Below are 14,791 nucleotides of genomic sequence, written 5' to 3'. Positions count from 1 at the left end.
TCTTTTTTCACATGAAGTGTTGCCAAAGTAGATATTTTTTCCATCCTGCATGGGTACCAGAGTATGTGTTAATCCTAGACCTCCCCATGAATCACTGAAGAGCTCTTGAATAAAAAAAACAAAAAAACAAAACACAAAATCAACCTTCCCCGCCCCCTTCCACTGCCCCTGGCTGGTGTGGCTTAGTGGTTGAGCATCGGCCTACGAACAGGAGGTAACAGTTCGATTATGTCAGAGCACATGCCCGGGTTGCAGGCTCAATCCCCAGTGGCGGGTGTGCAGGAGGCAGCGAATCAATGATTCTCTCTCATCATTGAGGTTTCTATCTATCTCTCTTTTCCTCTCTGAAATCAATTAAAACACACACCAACAAAACAAAAACCAACTGGGCAGGTCAAGAAACCCAACTCCCCTCCTCCAACCAGAGCTCCGCCCCCTGCCCGGGGTAGTCTGAAGTTGAAGGCCAAAGAGGGAGAGGAGGACTCACACTGCTGCTGGGGCAACAGTGCAGGCTCAGCTGCTTCAGCCAGTGGGACTGCAAAGGGTCACTCTAAAAATTGCTGCTGGGACTTGTCAGGTGGCTGCTGGTGGCTCCCCTTCTCCCTTCTCTCCCCACAGATTGCTTCCCAAGAGAAGTCTGCTGCTGACACTTCATCATCACAAGTCGGGGACGCCACTCAGCACAGGAGGGTAAGGAGCTGGGGCCACACTCTCCAATTCCTGTCTTCCCCATTCTGGGGGTGTGTGGCTCTGTGGGTGGGAGAGGGTGGCGTGTCTGAGTGTTTGCAGAGCGATTTCACTGAAGGCGCCTGCAGCTGGGTCAGATTGCCCAAGTCCCTGATTTGAATTGGGGAACTAGAAGCCATTTTCTTGAAATCGAAGGAGTGTGATACATTAGGCAAAGGTCCTGCGTAGTCATAGAAATTCATGAGAGGATGCTTTAGAATAGCAACGTTACTTGTAATTTCTAACAATCATTTTAAGTCTCTAAAGTCTGACGTATGTTTTTCTTCCTCTATTTTATAGAAAAAAAAGGTGGGGAAATTAAAATTTTTAGTTTTGTTCACAGAGCTTAACATTTCTTCTCCATTTTTTTTTAAAATCAGGAACCAGGTACACATTTGGTACCCAATAATTTTAGGTAAAATTAATTCATTGTAATGATATTGGTAGCAAAAAAAATTTGGAAACTTTTCAAATTCCCAGAAATATAACCTATTGACAAAATAGAAACCTCCCCTTGCAAAAACAAACAAATTTGTAATTTAACTGTAAAACAAGTTTTTGTTCTAAATGTGCACATACGGTTATACGGACATAGGTTTTAGATGAGAAATCATGTTGGCAATGAAATGGTAAAGTGGAAACCCCCCCACCCCCCTTTATGCTGGACTTAACTTAAAATGGCAAGCAGCAGGGCCTGAGCCCAGCGTTTCTATTCCGGGAGCCGGTGCTGATGAGCCGGGACAGATGCAGCGCTTGGAATGTGGCTGGGACCCGGAGCTGGGGCAGCTGATTCGCCCCTTTGGCTGGGAGACATGCTGGGATCCCAGCTCGCTCTGGCATGGGAGTGACAGTGACACTTTAGCACACATGGCTTTTCCGCCTGCCCTGGGTAGTCGCTCCCTGGAGGCCAGGGTGGAGGGCAGCGGGGAAAAAGAATGTTCTTAAATATAAAGTGACAATTCTTTTCTATAATCAGTCTAGGAGTTTTTCATCTGAGATCTCTTTCAGGCCAGGAAGAACTTGATTTCAAGGGTGATACGTTCACATGGACTTGCCCACTTGTAAAAGAGGGTAGAATTATGTTACCCGTTTCGTGGCAGCATCGTGGTTCTGGGTCTGTTTGGGGTTGTGGGTCTTTTTGAGAACCTTGTGAATGCTTTGGGCCCAAGCTACAGAAAAATGCACATAAACACACACGCACAACCTGTTTCATAGTATTCCCGAAGATGTCACGGAATGCATGGACTCACCAACCCAGATAAAGTTTGCTTGATAACATACCGGACAGACACCCAGGTATATTTGAATTTCAGATAAATCATAAACCAGTTGTTAGTATAAGTATGTCCCAAATGTTGCATGGGATATACTTATACTAAAATGTGATTTGTGGTTTATCTGAAATTCAGGTTTAACTGGAAATCATGTATTTTTATTCGCTAAATCTGGCTACCCAGACGCGTATGTGTGACTTCCAGGTGAAGAATCCCCTGTCTCGGTTGGATTACCCATGTGTGAGTCTATTCCTGCATTCTAGAAGGCCATGTGGGAGCGGGGGGGAGGAGGGGTGTGGAGAAGTCATACAGGACCAGACTTCGCAATTCTGACAGCAAAAGCCAGCGTTTATTCTTAACTCCGTGTAAAATTTTAGAACTGGGAGGTACCCATCTCCGCATTTGGCAGGTGGCTAACCTGAAATCCTAAAAGGTTGGGTGTTTTGCTGCAGGTCCATCGGCTGGTTAGAGCAAAGTGAACACTAAAACCCAATTTTCAGTTCTACAAGAACCAAAGAGATATTAGTCTTAGAAACTATATTTCCAATCCTCCCTCCCACCCAACAATCTCCTCTCCCCAACCTTAAACACACGCGGCAGACTAGGAAAAAGAGCTGTTTTAGTAAAATTTTCAACTAAACCCAAACCAAAAACTTAAGCACTGGCTCCTTGCATCGTGTATCCAGGGTTGGAAAATAGAAGTTCACTTGATGTGTAGTCTGTATACTCTATCAGTAAAAGTTAGGCACAGGCCTCTACCTAAGTTGAACCATAAGAAATTGACACTATTTGTCTTTAAACAAAAATTGATAATTCTATATTCGACCTAACACAAGGAAGTATTTATTCTCTGGTCAACAAATTCATAGAACCTGTTTCTATTTTTGGCTTATCCACCTACTGGAGGTTCATATCAATTTTAAAAATTATTATTGATTTCAGAGAGGAAGGAAGAGGGAGAGATAGAAACATCAATGATGAAAGAGAATCATTGATCAGCTGCCTCTTGCATGCCCCCCACTGGGAACTGAGCCCGACCAGAATCAAACCCAGGATCCTTCAGTCTGCAGGCCAACGTTCTATCCACTGAGCCAAGCCAGCTGCAGTTTCACATCTTTACTACCCCTAATAGCGTAACTAAATCCACAGAGTCTGTCCGAAAATAAATGTATCTTACATTTAAAAGGGCAATGCAGCCCTAACTGGTTTGGCTCAGTGGATAGAGCGTCAGCCTGCGGACATAAGGGTCCCAGGTTCAATTCCGGTCAAGGGCATGTACCTTGGTTGCGGGCACATCCCCAGTAGGGAGTGTGCAGGAGGTAGCTGATCGATGTTTCTCTCTCATCGATGTTTCTAACTCTCTATCCCTCTCCCTTCCTCTCTGTAAAAAAATTAATAAAATATATTTTAAAAAATAAAAAGGCAATGCATTTATTTCAATGTTTGAAATATAAAGAACCATTTCATGTTCTCTGTATTCAAATTTTGAATTGATAAATCTCAGTCCTACCTCACTCCGTCTCTATCTTCTCCTATTGGAAAGAGCTAACTTTTTAAACTGCTACAGATTTTAACCTGTCCTGGACTTAAAGGAGGCAATAGAGGGTATCAGGGTTCAATCTGGGGTTGATTGTCACCTTGTGTGACCTTGAGTACATTTTTAAAACTCTCTCTGAACCTTAATTTCTTCATTTGTAAAATGAATTTAATATAACCTACATTTTTAGATTTTTAGTGAGACTTAAATTCAAAAAAATAAAACACTCAGGGCTCAGCACACAGTAAGCCCTCAATTAATGAATGCTAGCTATATAATTATTATTCTAGGTAGAAATGGAGGTAACAATTTACATTTGATTCATCATATAGATTCATGCTTGGTAATTTATATATAGGAATTATTTATTAACATACTTAAAGCTGGAAAATACAAAAGATGATGAAAATTGTGATGGCTCACATAACTGCCCAGCTATTTATTGGGTGTTGAATATATGACATGTTCGTCATAGAAATGACACAAGAGCCAAGATCTGCAGTGGGCAGTGGCAGGAGAGCATAGAATTGCATCTCTGTTACCCTTCTGCCCAGTTCCTAATGGAGGAGACCCAAGAAGCTGCTCTGGGTGATAGTGGATGGCGCAGAGAGGGGAGGAGGCTGTGGTGTCCATGACCAGGGAAGGAGAATTCTCTGGGTGCCCTCCACAGAATGAAGGGATGGCCCTGTCGCATGGGGAGCCTTCTACAGCCCTCTGCGCCCTGGGTAAGGCTCTTCTTTCACTCAAAAAAGGGAAGAGACAGGAAGGGACTGTTAATGCCTCCAAATGGCTGCTTGTACCATTTCACAACCTCAGCCGCTGAGGCCAGACTAATTCTTTCCACCATGGTAGGGGCCGTGTGAAAAGTGCAAGCCACTAGTAGTCTGGGGAGGGGTGGAAGGTAGAGGAGGGCTCTGTATTGATTTTCCTCTCTTTGACTCCAAAGGGCAACTCATTACAGTCCGCTGTGTTGGGAAGAATCAAACCTTTTGTGCTTTGGAGAAAACAGAGAACCAGTCTTAAAACTCTCCCAGCCACGGGCAGCTCAGCAAGGCTTTCCTCCTCACCATCCTGATCGTAACCCCAGTCAAATCCATCCCTTGGGTATGGTAACCATGGTGATTGCCCTGGCTACCAAGCCTGGAGATTCCCTGAGCAGATGGTCACAAAGCAGTCACTTGTTAAAATAAATAAATAAAAAACCAACAATGATAATTAAAACCCCTTCTAATTCTTAGTTAATATATAATTGAATCAGTAAGAATGAAATGCTTTCAGAATTTATTACTCAATATCTAGGCTATGCTCTAGGTTATATATGAATATATACATCATTTTTGTAACCTTGTCCTTGCAGCCACATCTTTACTATCATTGTGACCATCATTGGTGACCACTAATAATATGACCCAGGGATGCAGAGTGAACATTTATACAATTGTAGGAAAAACCGTGAGAGTTACTGTACAAATTGTTTTTTGACTATGTGCTCACATATGACCTAGTGACTGAATAAAACTTTTTTGTAAATATTCAGGTATTTTTCTATTCAGCCTCTATTAGCCCATAATATCAGCCTCAGAGCCCAGCACCAGCACCAAATGAGTAAATAGAAGTGAATTAAATTGTTCCACTTGACTTTCACACATCTACTCCTAGGCTGTCTTTCATAATTGCTTCTTTCTAAGCTTGCCCTTGCTCTTCATTTAAATGCTGGTTGATCAAGTGGCATGGTGAATGTGTGTGTGTGTGTGCCCAGTGTGACACACCTTGTGTCTGTACTCTCCAGAAAGGCCCAGTATGAGGGGCCTACAGAATTCTTGAAGGCTTCTCTGTCTGCTAGTGAGAACAGAGCCTCTTGGGTTTGATCCCCCATAATGAGGAAGCCAGTCTTCTCTGCTGTAGGGCCCGGAGCACACAGTGCAGCTGCCCTTACCGTTCTTACTGGCTTGCAATTTTAAAATACTGGGTCAAGTTTTAAATCCTGCCCAGGTGATATTAATATGATGCCAAAATTGAGAACTTTTGCCCAGCTGGCATGGCTCAGTGGTTGAATGTCAACCTAAGAACCAGGAGGTCACAATCAGGGCATAAGCCTAGGTTGCAGGCTCAATCCCCAGTGTGGGGCTTGCAGGACGCAACCAATCAATTCTCTTTCATCATTGATGCTTCGATCTCTCTCTCCCTCTCCCTTCCTCTCTGAAATCAATAAAAATATTTTTTTAAATAAATAATGTCATGACAGGTCTAGTAAAGACAGATAATTTATGAGCATATCTGGGAAAATACTTCCACCAGGAAAGGAAGTTGTCCACTGGCTGTGATTTTAATACTCTTTTTTTCATATTTACAAAAATTTTATTTTACTAAGTATATGAGATTATAGGTCACCTCTCCTTATGGTAATTAATTAAAAATTCGTCAAAAATCTGAAGATAGGTTAGAACCTCACATCCTACTCACTCCTATTTTCTTAAATTTGTATGATAATAGAGTTTTTCATTAAATTTATTGGGGTTACATTAGTTGATAAAGTTATATAGGTTTCAAGTATACAATTCTATAATATATCATAGTGTATTGTATGTTCACCATCCAAGGTCTAGTCTTCCATCACATTTGTCTCCTGCCGGCTTCTCTCTCTATCTCCACTAAAGAGAGCTAAAGAAGTCAGTTATTTGTACAGAGTGATTTTGAGGACTTTAAAAGCCCTTTCTTATTTTTTAAAAATAGATATTAAAAATACTATTAAAATATTAACTAATAATATTATTAAAATTACATATTATTTAAAGCAGAAAATATATATACAGGGGTGGACAAAAGTAGGTTTACAATTGTGAGTATGCAAAATTATTATTCTTGTATTTATTAATTATTGTATTATTTACCATACAAACAATTGTAAACCTACTTTTGCCAGTGTGTGTGTGTGTGTGTGTCCGTGTGTGCGTGTGTGTATTCCACAGTGGAAACTCTTGGAAATTTGTATATGAGTCATGGAAGGACACTGATAAAATATAAATTAATTTAAAAATCCACCGAAAAGCATGCATATCTGGGAGGAAGAGTATATGTGCTCATTAATTGATTGGCTTGAATCACTTGTCAGGCTAGTTAATGTATTACTGAGTAGGGCCCTGGAGAAATGGAACACAGGCAAGAACATTCAGATAGAGAAGGGCATGAGGGTTTCATGGCAATGCCAAGGTCAGCATGAAGGCCAGACAATGGGAGGAAGAGAGGTGGCAACAGGAAATAAGAGAAGGAAGGCCATGGAAGAACTTTCACTGATTTCATCAGGTTGACCTCTTCCTTCATGGAGATTTCTGAATCCTTCTCCATTACATACTAACATCACGTTCCAGCCCCTCCTGGCATACAAGAGCTTGTATGTCTTGGCCTAATATTATCTGCCCAACTGTCTCCCTCATGACTTCAGGCATCTTCGTCCGCGCATCCTATGCTGAGTCATGCCTTCCTGCTTCAGGTATCTCCTCCACTTCTAATGGCCTTCTGCCTCCTGTACCCATTCCTCTTAAAAACACTTTGGTACCAGGTCTGGCAAGATTCTTATCTGCAAACTTAATCATCCGAACACCACCCCATCAAAATAGTTCCTTCAATTTGAATCTTTAAATCCATAGATTCAGTTTATTCCATGTAATCTGTTGTTTTGCTTATACAACCTATAACCAAATGTCACAGGTTTCCCAAACTTCCAGGATTATCCTTATCATTTATATAAAAATAAAAATAATCTGTTCCCAGCCTATATAATTGCACAAATTCCATTTCTCCCGCTGGTATTTTCAAAAATCCCTTGGAAATGTTTACATATTCCAGAAATTCCCCTGGTTGCCGTTTGCCCATTCTCAAGCTGGGTCACTCTGGACGCTTGTCCCATGTCGCCTCCTCTCCTCATGATTGCTTCTCCATGATGCGGCAGCTTTCTCCGATTGGCTTCACCCCAAAGCTTCAACTTGCTTTACTCCCAAAGAAATAACAAACAAGGGCTGTTGATGTTAATGAAAATGATTCAAATTTTTTTGAACACTCACTTTTTGCCAGATTCTCTTCCAAATGCTGTATGCATATTTGTTCACTGAGTTTTCACTGACAGCCCTATAGGCAGACACTATTATTATCTTCACTTTAAAGATAGGTCAATGGAGACTCTAAGAGGTTAATTTATCTATGGCAACTCACACTTCAGGTAAGTAGAGGAGCTGGTATTTATATTATATTGTATTTTCATTTTTATTCACTTTGAAATATTTAATTTCCTTTGTGATTTCTTCTTTGATTCATGGATTATTTAGAAGTATATTATTTAATATGCAAATAGTGGTAGCTTTTCTAGATAGTTCATTGTTATTAATTTCTAATTTAATTACCGTATGATCAGAGAACATACTCTATATGACTTCAATGCTTTTAAATTTACTAAGACATGTTTTGAGACCCAACACAGAATCTGACTTGGTAAATGTACTATATACACTTGAGAAGAATTGTTAGGTATGATGTTCTAGAAACATCAATTAAGTCTGGGTGATTATAATGTTCAGTGATATTTTTTCTAGTTATTCTATCAGTTGCTGAGAGAGTTAATTAACATTTTAAAATATGACTGAGGAAATGCCCATTTCTCCCTTCACATATATTGAAGCTCTGTTATTTACATATTTACATTATGATTGCTATATCTTCATGATGATATGTTATTATAGAGTTCCCTTTTTATCACCACTAATTATTTTTTTTCTTGAATTATATTTTATCTGATATTAATATAGCCACTCCAGTCTTATGCCTACTATTTCTGTAGTAAATCTTTTTCTAGCCATTTTTCTTCCTACTTGTGTCTCTGTGTTTATAATATGTCTCTTGTAGATAGCATGTATTTTTGGGTCTTGCTTTTTCCTTTTAATTAAAATGCTTCGTCCATTAACATTTAAATTAATTATTAATATAATTGGATTTGGATTACATTAAGTTATTTTTCGGTTTGTCCCCTCTAATTTTTATTCCTCTGTTTCAACTTTCCTGTTCTCTTTTGAATTTCATCTACATTTATCTATTGGTTTTTCAGATGTGCTTTGCATTCTTTAGGAGGTTGTTCTAGGGCTCTGCTGTCCAATACATGGTTGTCAGTCCCCTGTGGCTATTAAACACTTGAAGTGTGGCTAGTCCCAAATGAGCTGTGTTGTACGTATAACACACACTCTGGATTTTGAAGAGTTAGTAGGAAAACAAGTAAACTATCACATTAATAACTGTCTGGCAATTACATTTTGAAATGGTATTTTGTGTATAGTAAGTTGAATAAAATGGTTCTAGGTTGTTTAACTGTGAGTATCTTTGCCACAAACATTTTACCACACAACTAATTGACCATAAGGCAATTTTATAGTAAAAGATAAAAGAATGAAATATAAAAGAGTCACAGTAAAAAAAGACATGAATAAAAAGTTGGCCAAAGGGATTCTCCAGCAGAATAGACAGGGCTTCCTCAAAGATACATTTCTGCTTCTACTCTAGATGGTGGAAACTGCTGTTTGGAAAAAAGAATTACTGCTTTGCTTACCTAGTTTTTTGTTGTCATTTTGTACTTGTCATTTTTGTCTCTCTAACATAAATTACCCCATCAGTCCCAGCACAATGCTGCCCACACACAGGAGGTGTTGATGATAACTGCTTGCTGAGCAAAAGTTTTAAAATTTTCCTCAGAGAAATCCAACAAGGGGACCCTCACCACATAAGTCAAATACATTTGAAGACTAAAATGTCAGTGGGTTAAAAATCTGTTTCACAAGGTAAGGATGCATTTGGTGTTGCCTGCAAGAAAGAATGAGTAAGGACAAATGCGCTCCAGTCTTATAAACAAACTAGAGGCCCGGTGCATAAGATTTGTGCACTCAGGGGGGCTCAGCATGGTCTGCACCCTCTCGCAGTCTGGGAGCCCTCAGGGGATGTCTGCCTGCCAGCTTAGGCCCGCTCCCTGCCCGTCAGTCAGACATCCTTAGTGCTGCCATGGAGGTGGGAGAGGCTCACGCCACTGCCACTGTGCTCGCCAGCCGTGAGCCCAGCTTCTGGCTGAGCTGCGCTTTCCCTGTGGAAGGGCACTGACCACTAGGGAGCAGCTCCTGCATTGATTATCTGCCCTGTGGTGGTCAGTGCACATCATAGCGACTGGTCATTCTGCCTTTCAGTTGATTTGCATATTACCCTTTTATTATATAGGATATAAATGTGAATTTGACAGTTTGATCTTAATGAGAAAGATAAAACGCCCTTATATCTCTATAAGGTGCATTCCTAGATTTAGAATTTTAGTATCAAAGTATAAATATAGTTCTTATTTATAATAGGCTGCCAATTATAATTCAAAAGACTGTATCAATTATATTCCCATCAACCATGTATAGAGAGCACCACATCAATATTTGATGTTATGAATATTTTAAAATATTTTAACCATCAAACAAAATTTGATCACAAAAAATAAAAGGGTTTCAGTTGACAATTTCCTAATAATTATTAGTTCACTTTTAAAAAATATTTATTAACTATTTCTGTTTTATCTTCTTTAAATGACCTAGTTACCTAATCATAGTTTTTGTCTGTTTATTAATTGATTTGTAGAAACTCTAAATATTGTGTCTATGGCCTTTTTTCTGGTAGAAATGTTACCGATGTTTGTTTTCACAGTCTGTTGCTTGTCTTTTAAACACTTGGTGTTGTTTTGTAGAAGTTTTCATTATTTTTCTATATTCAGATAGTTCTTTTCTTTTATGGCTTCTGAATTTTGTGTTATACTTAATAGGGCCTTTCTCACTCTAGGATTAAGGGAGGGGGGGGAGAACTACTTTGCCCTAGTTCATGTGTAAATTTTGTGTGTGAGAGAAAGAGAGAGATTTAGATATTTAACTTATTTGGAAATTATCTCAGTGAATATGTAGAGTAGAAATAACTGAACTAATGCTATCATTACAAGTCCTTCCTCATTGATTTTTAAGTGCTACATTTATTTATTTACATATATATATATATTCTAAATTTTATATGGATTCCTGAATTTTAGTATTTTATTGAGGAAAACTTCAAAATAGTTATAACTCACTATTTCATGAGAGTAAACCAAGCCCTTCAAATGATGTTTAACTACTATTCCATAATTATTGTACAGCTAGATAAGAGAATATTTGGTCCTTTCTGTTATATAAAATTATTTGGCAATATGGCTATAGAGTGGTCTTATTTAATAAGATAAATATTGTCTTGATGCTGAAGTAAATTTTCAATAAAATATGCATCTAGTGTAATGTAAGTTTTTGAATCTATTTTTTAGAATTAAACAAATTTAATTTATTAAAAAGACACATGCTTCATAATGTAGCAATTCAAAATTCAAAGAACAATGAAAATAAACTAACAAAGTGGAGACAGATTTGAGGATACAGAGAACAGAGTGGCAGCTGTCAGAGGGGAGAGGGTGGGGGCTGGGTGAGAAGGGTGAAGGTGTTAAGCAAAGAAAAAGAAAGAAAGACTCATGGAACTGTATGATGATTGCTAGAAGGAAGAGGGTGTGGGGAGGTAGAAGAAGTGAAAGAGGGTATAAATAGTGATGGAGGGAGACTTGATTGGGGGTGGTAAACACACAATACAATATACAGATGATGTATTGTAGAATTGTATACCTGAAATCTGTATAGTTTTATTAACCAACTAGAGGCCTGATGCATGAAAATTCGTGCAAGAGTAGGCCTTCCTTCCCCCGGCAGCCAGCACCGGCTTCCCTCTGGCACCCAGGACCCGGGCTGCTTCCCTCCTCTGGCCGCCACAGGCACCCGGGACCTGGCTGGCTTCTCTCCACCCCAGCTTCATCAGGAAGGACGTGCAGAATGACGTCAGGAAGACATCCGCTCTAATTAGCATATTACCTTTTTATTATTATAGACATCATCTCAATAAATTAAATAAAAAATAAATGAAATAAAATACTATTCCTTTTTTTTCTTTTTCTAGCAAGCTCTTGACTGTGATCGTGTGTTTGCCAACATGGCCCCCAAAAAGAAGACTGTCAGAAAGAACAAAGGAGAAATCAATGAGATGACCATAATTGTGGAAGACAGCCCCCTAAGCAAACTAAATGCTTTGAATGGGATCCTAGAGGGAGGCAATGGCCTTAGCTGCATTTCTTCTGAATTAACAGATGCTTCTTATGGCCCCAACCTCCTGGAAGGTTTAAGCAAAATGCGCCAAGAGAGCTTCCTTTGCGACTTAGTCATTGGCACCAAAACCAAATCCTTTGATGTTCACAAGTCAGTGATGGCTTCATGCAGTGAGTACTTTTACAACATCCTAAAAAAAGACCCATCTACTCAACGGGTAGATCTCAATGATATCTCACCGCTGGGCCTGGCCACTGTCATTGCATATGCCTACACCGGAAAGCTGACTCTCTCCTTGTACACAATAGGAAGCATTATTTCTGCTGCTGTTTATCTTCAGATCCACACCCTTGTAAAGATGTGCAGTGATTTTCTGATGCGAGAGATGAATGTGGAGAATTGCATGTACATTGCTAACATTGCTGAGACGTACTCTCTGAAAACTGCAAAAGCCGCAGCCCAAAAATTTATCCGGGATAACTTCCTTGAATTTGCAGAGTCAGATCAGTTTATGAAACTTACATTTGAGCAAATTAACGAACTTCTTATAGATGACGACTTACAGTTGCCTTCTGAAATAGTAGCATTCCAGACTGCTATAAAATGGTTAGAATTTGACCAAAAGAGAATGAAATATGCTGCAGATCTTTTGAGCAATATTCGCTTTGGTACCATCTCTGCACAAGACCTGGTCAATTATGTTCAGTCTGTACCAAGAATGATGCAAGATGCTGATTGTCACAGACTTCTGGTGGATGCTATGAATTACCACTTACTTCCGTATCATCAAAACACATTGCAGTCTAGGCGCACGAGGATCCGCGGGGGCTGTCGCGTCCTCATCACTGTTGGGGGACGCCCAAGCCTTCCTGAGAAGTCCCTTAGTAGAGACGTCTTGTATAGAGACCCTGAAAATGGATGGAGCAAGCTCACAGAGATGCCCGCCAAGAGTTTTAATCAGTGCGTGGCTGTGATGGATGGATTTCTCTATGTGGCTGGTGGTGAAGACCAGAATGATGCCAGAAATCAAGCCAAACATGCAGTCAGCAATTTCTGCAGGTACTTGATCCTTTGCTAGGAATGGAAATGGTCCAATATGATCAGGAAATTGCCCTGACATAGAAGTAAATTAGTCATGTCTGTTAGCTTCATTCATTAGCTCAGTAAATTAATATTAATAAGGTGACATTTTATATATAACACTTCACATTATGTTAAGTGCATTCGTGTACTGTAGATTTCTGAATAAGCCTGTGAAGTGAGCAGAGAAGAGAGGATTATTCTGATTTTCCATGTGAGAAATCTGATGCCCAGAGAGGTTATACCCCTAGTAAGTGGCAATTCACATTTTCCCATTGCTAGCCTGCGGCTCTTCACAATATCCTGCTTTTCTGAAAGACACTGGGTAGAAATTTAGTTTTTAACACTAATGTGGTAAGAAAGATTAAAATAATACATTTATTTTAAGTGACTTATTGATGACTGTCAGATTTATAATTGGCAAATAGAATGAGCTCATTAAAAAAGTGGCAGCTAATTAATTTAAAATACTTATTTGAAGACTAATCCCAGAGAAAATGTATTTGTGAAGCATGAAGAGTAAAAAACATAGTAAATCCTTCAGAAAAGCCTCAAGTGCCATATTACTTTTGTATACGTATGATAAAAAATTAAACTTCCACAGGTATGAAATGTTCAGGAAGTCATGCTTACAAAGTCGAATATAGCTAATGAGCAAGATCTGAAAATGTGTACAGCAGATGATGAAACAATTCTTCATTTCATTGTGTTACTTTAATGGATTCAAACAATTAATGGATTTTTAGCCTTTAATTTACAACTTTAGTTAAGTTTCGATTTAGGGGTTAAAAGGGACAAAGATGAATGAACGTCAAACTGATGGAGTGAATTCTGTGTTTACAATACTTCAGGAAAGCATATTTTACTATAACTACTTATTTCCCTCCACTGATAATTCAACTATTGGTACTGAAATCACTGTTTTTGCAATATTGATTTTAATGCTTATGGTATACGTACTGTAACATTGAAAACTGAAAAAAATATATCCCTCAACTAAAATAATATTACCTACTAAAAAGTGGTAGAAAATAGACAAGTATCAAAAGTTAAGGCTTTGTTGATGCTTTTGGACACGAGTCCCATTGATCTCATTCTAAACAGATGATAGAAGACTTGGTTGAGTAATTCAGGTTACTGCTGCAGTGGCCAGGACAGATGTATGAGGGGGACTGTGAGACAGGGAGAAATCCAATTAGTCTACTTTTATCTTAATTAAGCAATGAGAATGAGCTAGGGATGTTGGTGTCTGAAGATATGTGGAGTTGACTTCAATGTGGGAGTGTTTCCTTTTCTAATTGCCACGAATACCCAGTTTCCACCCCTAAACCCACCCATAGATGCTACCGGATGAGAGATATTCGAATATAGTGGAAAGGGGAGTGGCAGACCTGTCTCTGTAGGGTCTTCTCCAAGGGGCCCAATAGAGGAAGTAAATTTATCAACAGGAGGAGGGGGTCACCAATGCCTGCCTTGCTTTCCCCCAAGTGTCACACTTTATACCCGTGGTTGAAAGACAAACACCGGCCTCTGGGCGAGGTGCTGCGCATAGTCAGTAGCCTCCTCGCATGGATGGTGTCACAGTTCCCCCGTGGTGGTTCGTGGAGTAACAGGGGTTCCCCGGCTGCCACCACAAGGCTGTCACAATTCCTCTGCCCTTCCCAGATACGATCCCCGCTTCAACTCCTGGATCCACCTGGCCAGCATGACCCAGAAGCGCACGCACTTCAGCCTGAGCGTGTTCAACGGGCTCCTTTACGCCGTGGGCGGCCGCAACATAGAGGGCAGCCTGGCCTCCATGGAGTGCTACGTGCCCTCCACCAACCAGTGGCAGCCGAAGGCGCCCCTGGAGGTGGCGCGCTGCTGCCACGCCAGCGCGGTGGCCGACGGCCGGGTGCTGGTGACCGGCGGCTACATCGGCAACGCGTACTCGCGCTCCGCGTGCGCCTACGACCCGGCCGGCGACTCGTGGCAGGAGCTGCCGAGCATGAGCACGC

At 40.1% G+C, this 14,791-nt stretch overlaps 1 protein-coding gene across 1 annotated transcript in view; it reads left to right on the top strand.

Moving 5' to 3' along the window:
• Nucleotides 1-618: 618 nt before the first annotated feature.
• Nucleotides 619-14,791, top strand: part of KLHL31 (kelch like family member 31) — a 16,440-nt gene continuing 2,267 nt past the window's right edge. The window contains exons 1-3 of the mRNA XM_015563569.1: nucleotides 619-690; nucleotides 11,569-12,773; nucleotides 14,460-14,789. Of these exons, the coding sequence (XP_015419055.1) occupies nucleotides 11,602-12,773; nucleotides 14,460-14,789 (1,502 nt within the window). The 5' untranslated portion in view covers nucleotides 619-690; nucleotides 11,569-11,601. The remainder of the gene's footprint in view (nucleotides 691-11,568; nucleotides 12,774-14,459; nucleotides 14,790-14,791) is intronic.

Source organism: Myotis davidii, unplaced genomic scaffold (genome assembly GCF_000327345.1).
Source record: "Myotis davidii unplaced genomic scaffold, ASM32734v1 scaffold1497, whole genome shotgun sequence".
NCBI classification, from domain to species: Eukaryota; Metazoa; Chordata; class Mammalia; order Chiroptera; family Vespertilionidae; genus Myotis; species Myotis davidii.
The sequence above is the reverse complement of the archived record's forward strand: the minus strand, read 5'-3'. Positions and strand labels throughout refer to the sequence as shown.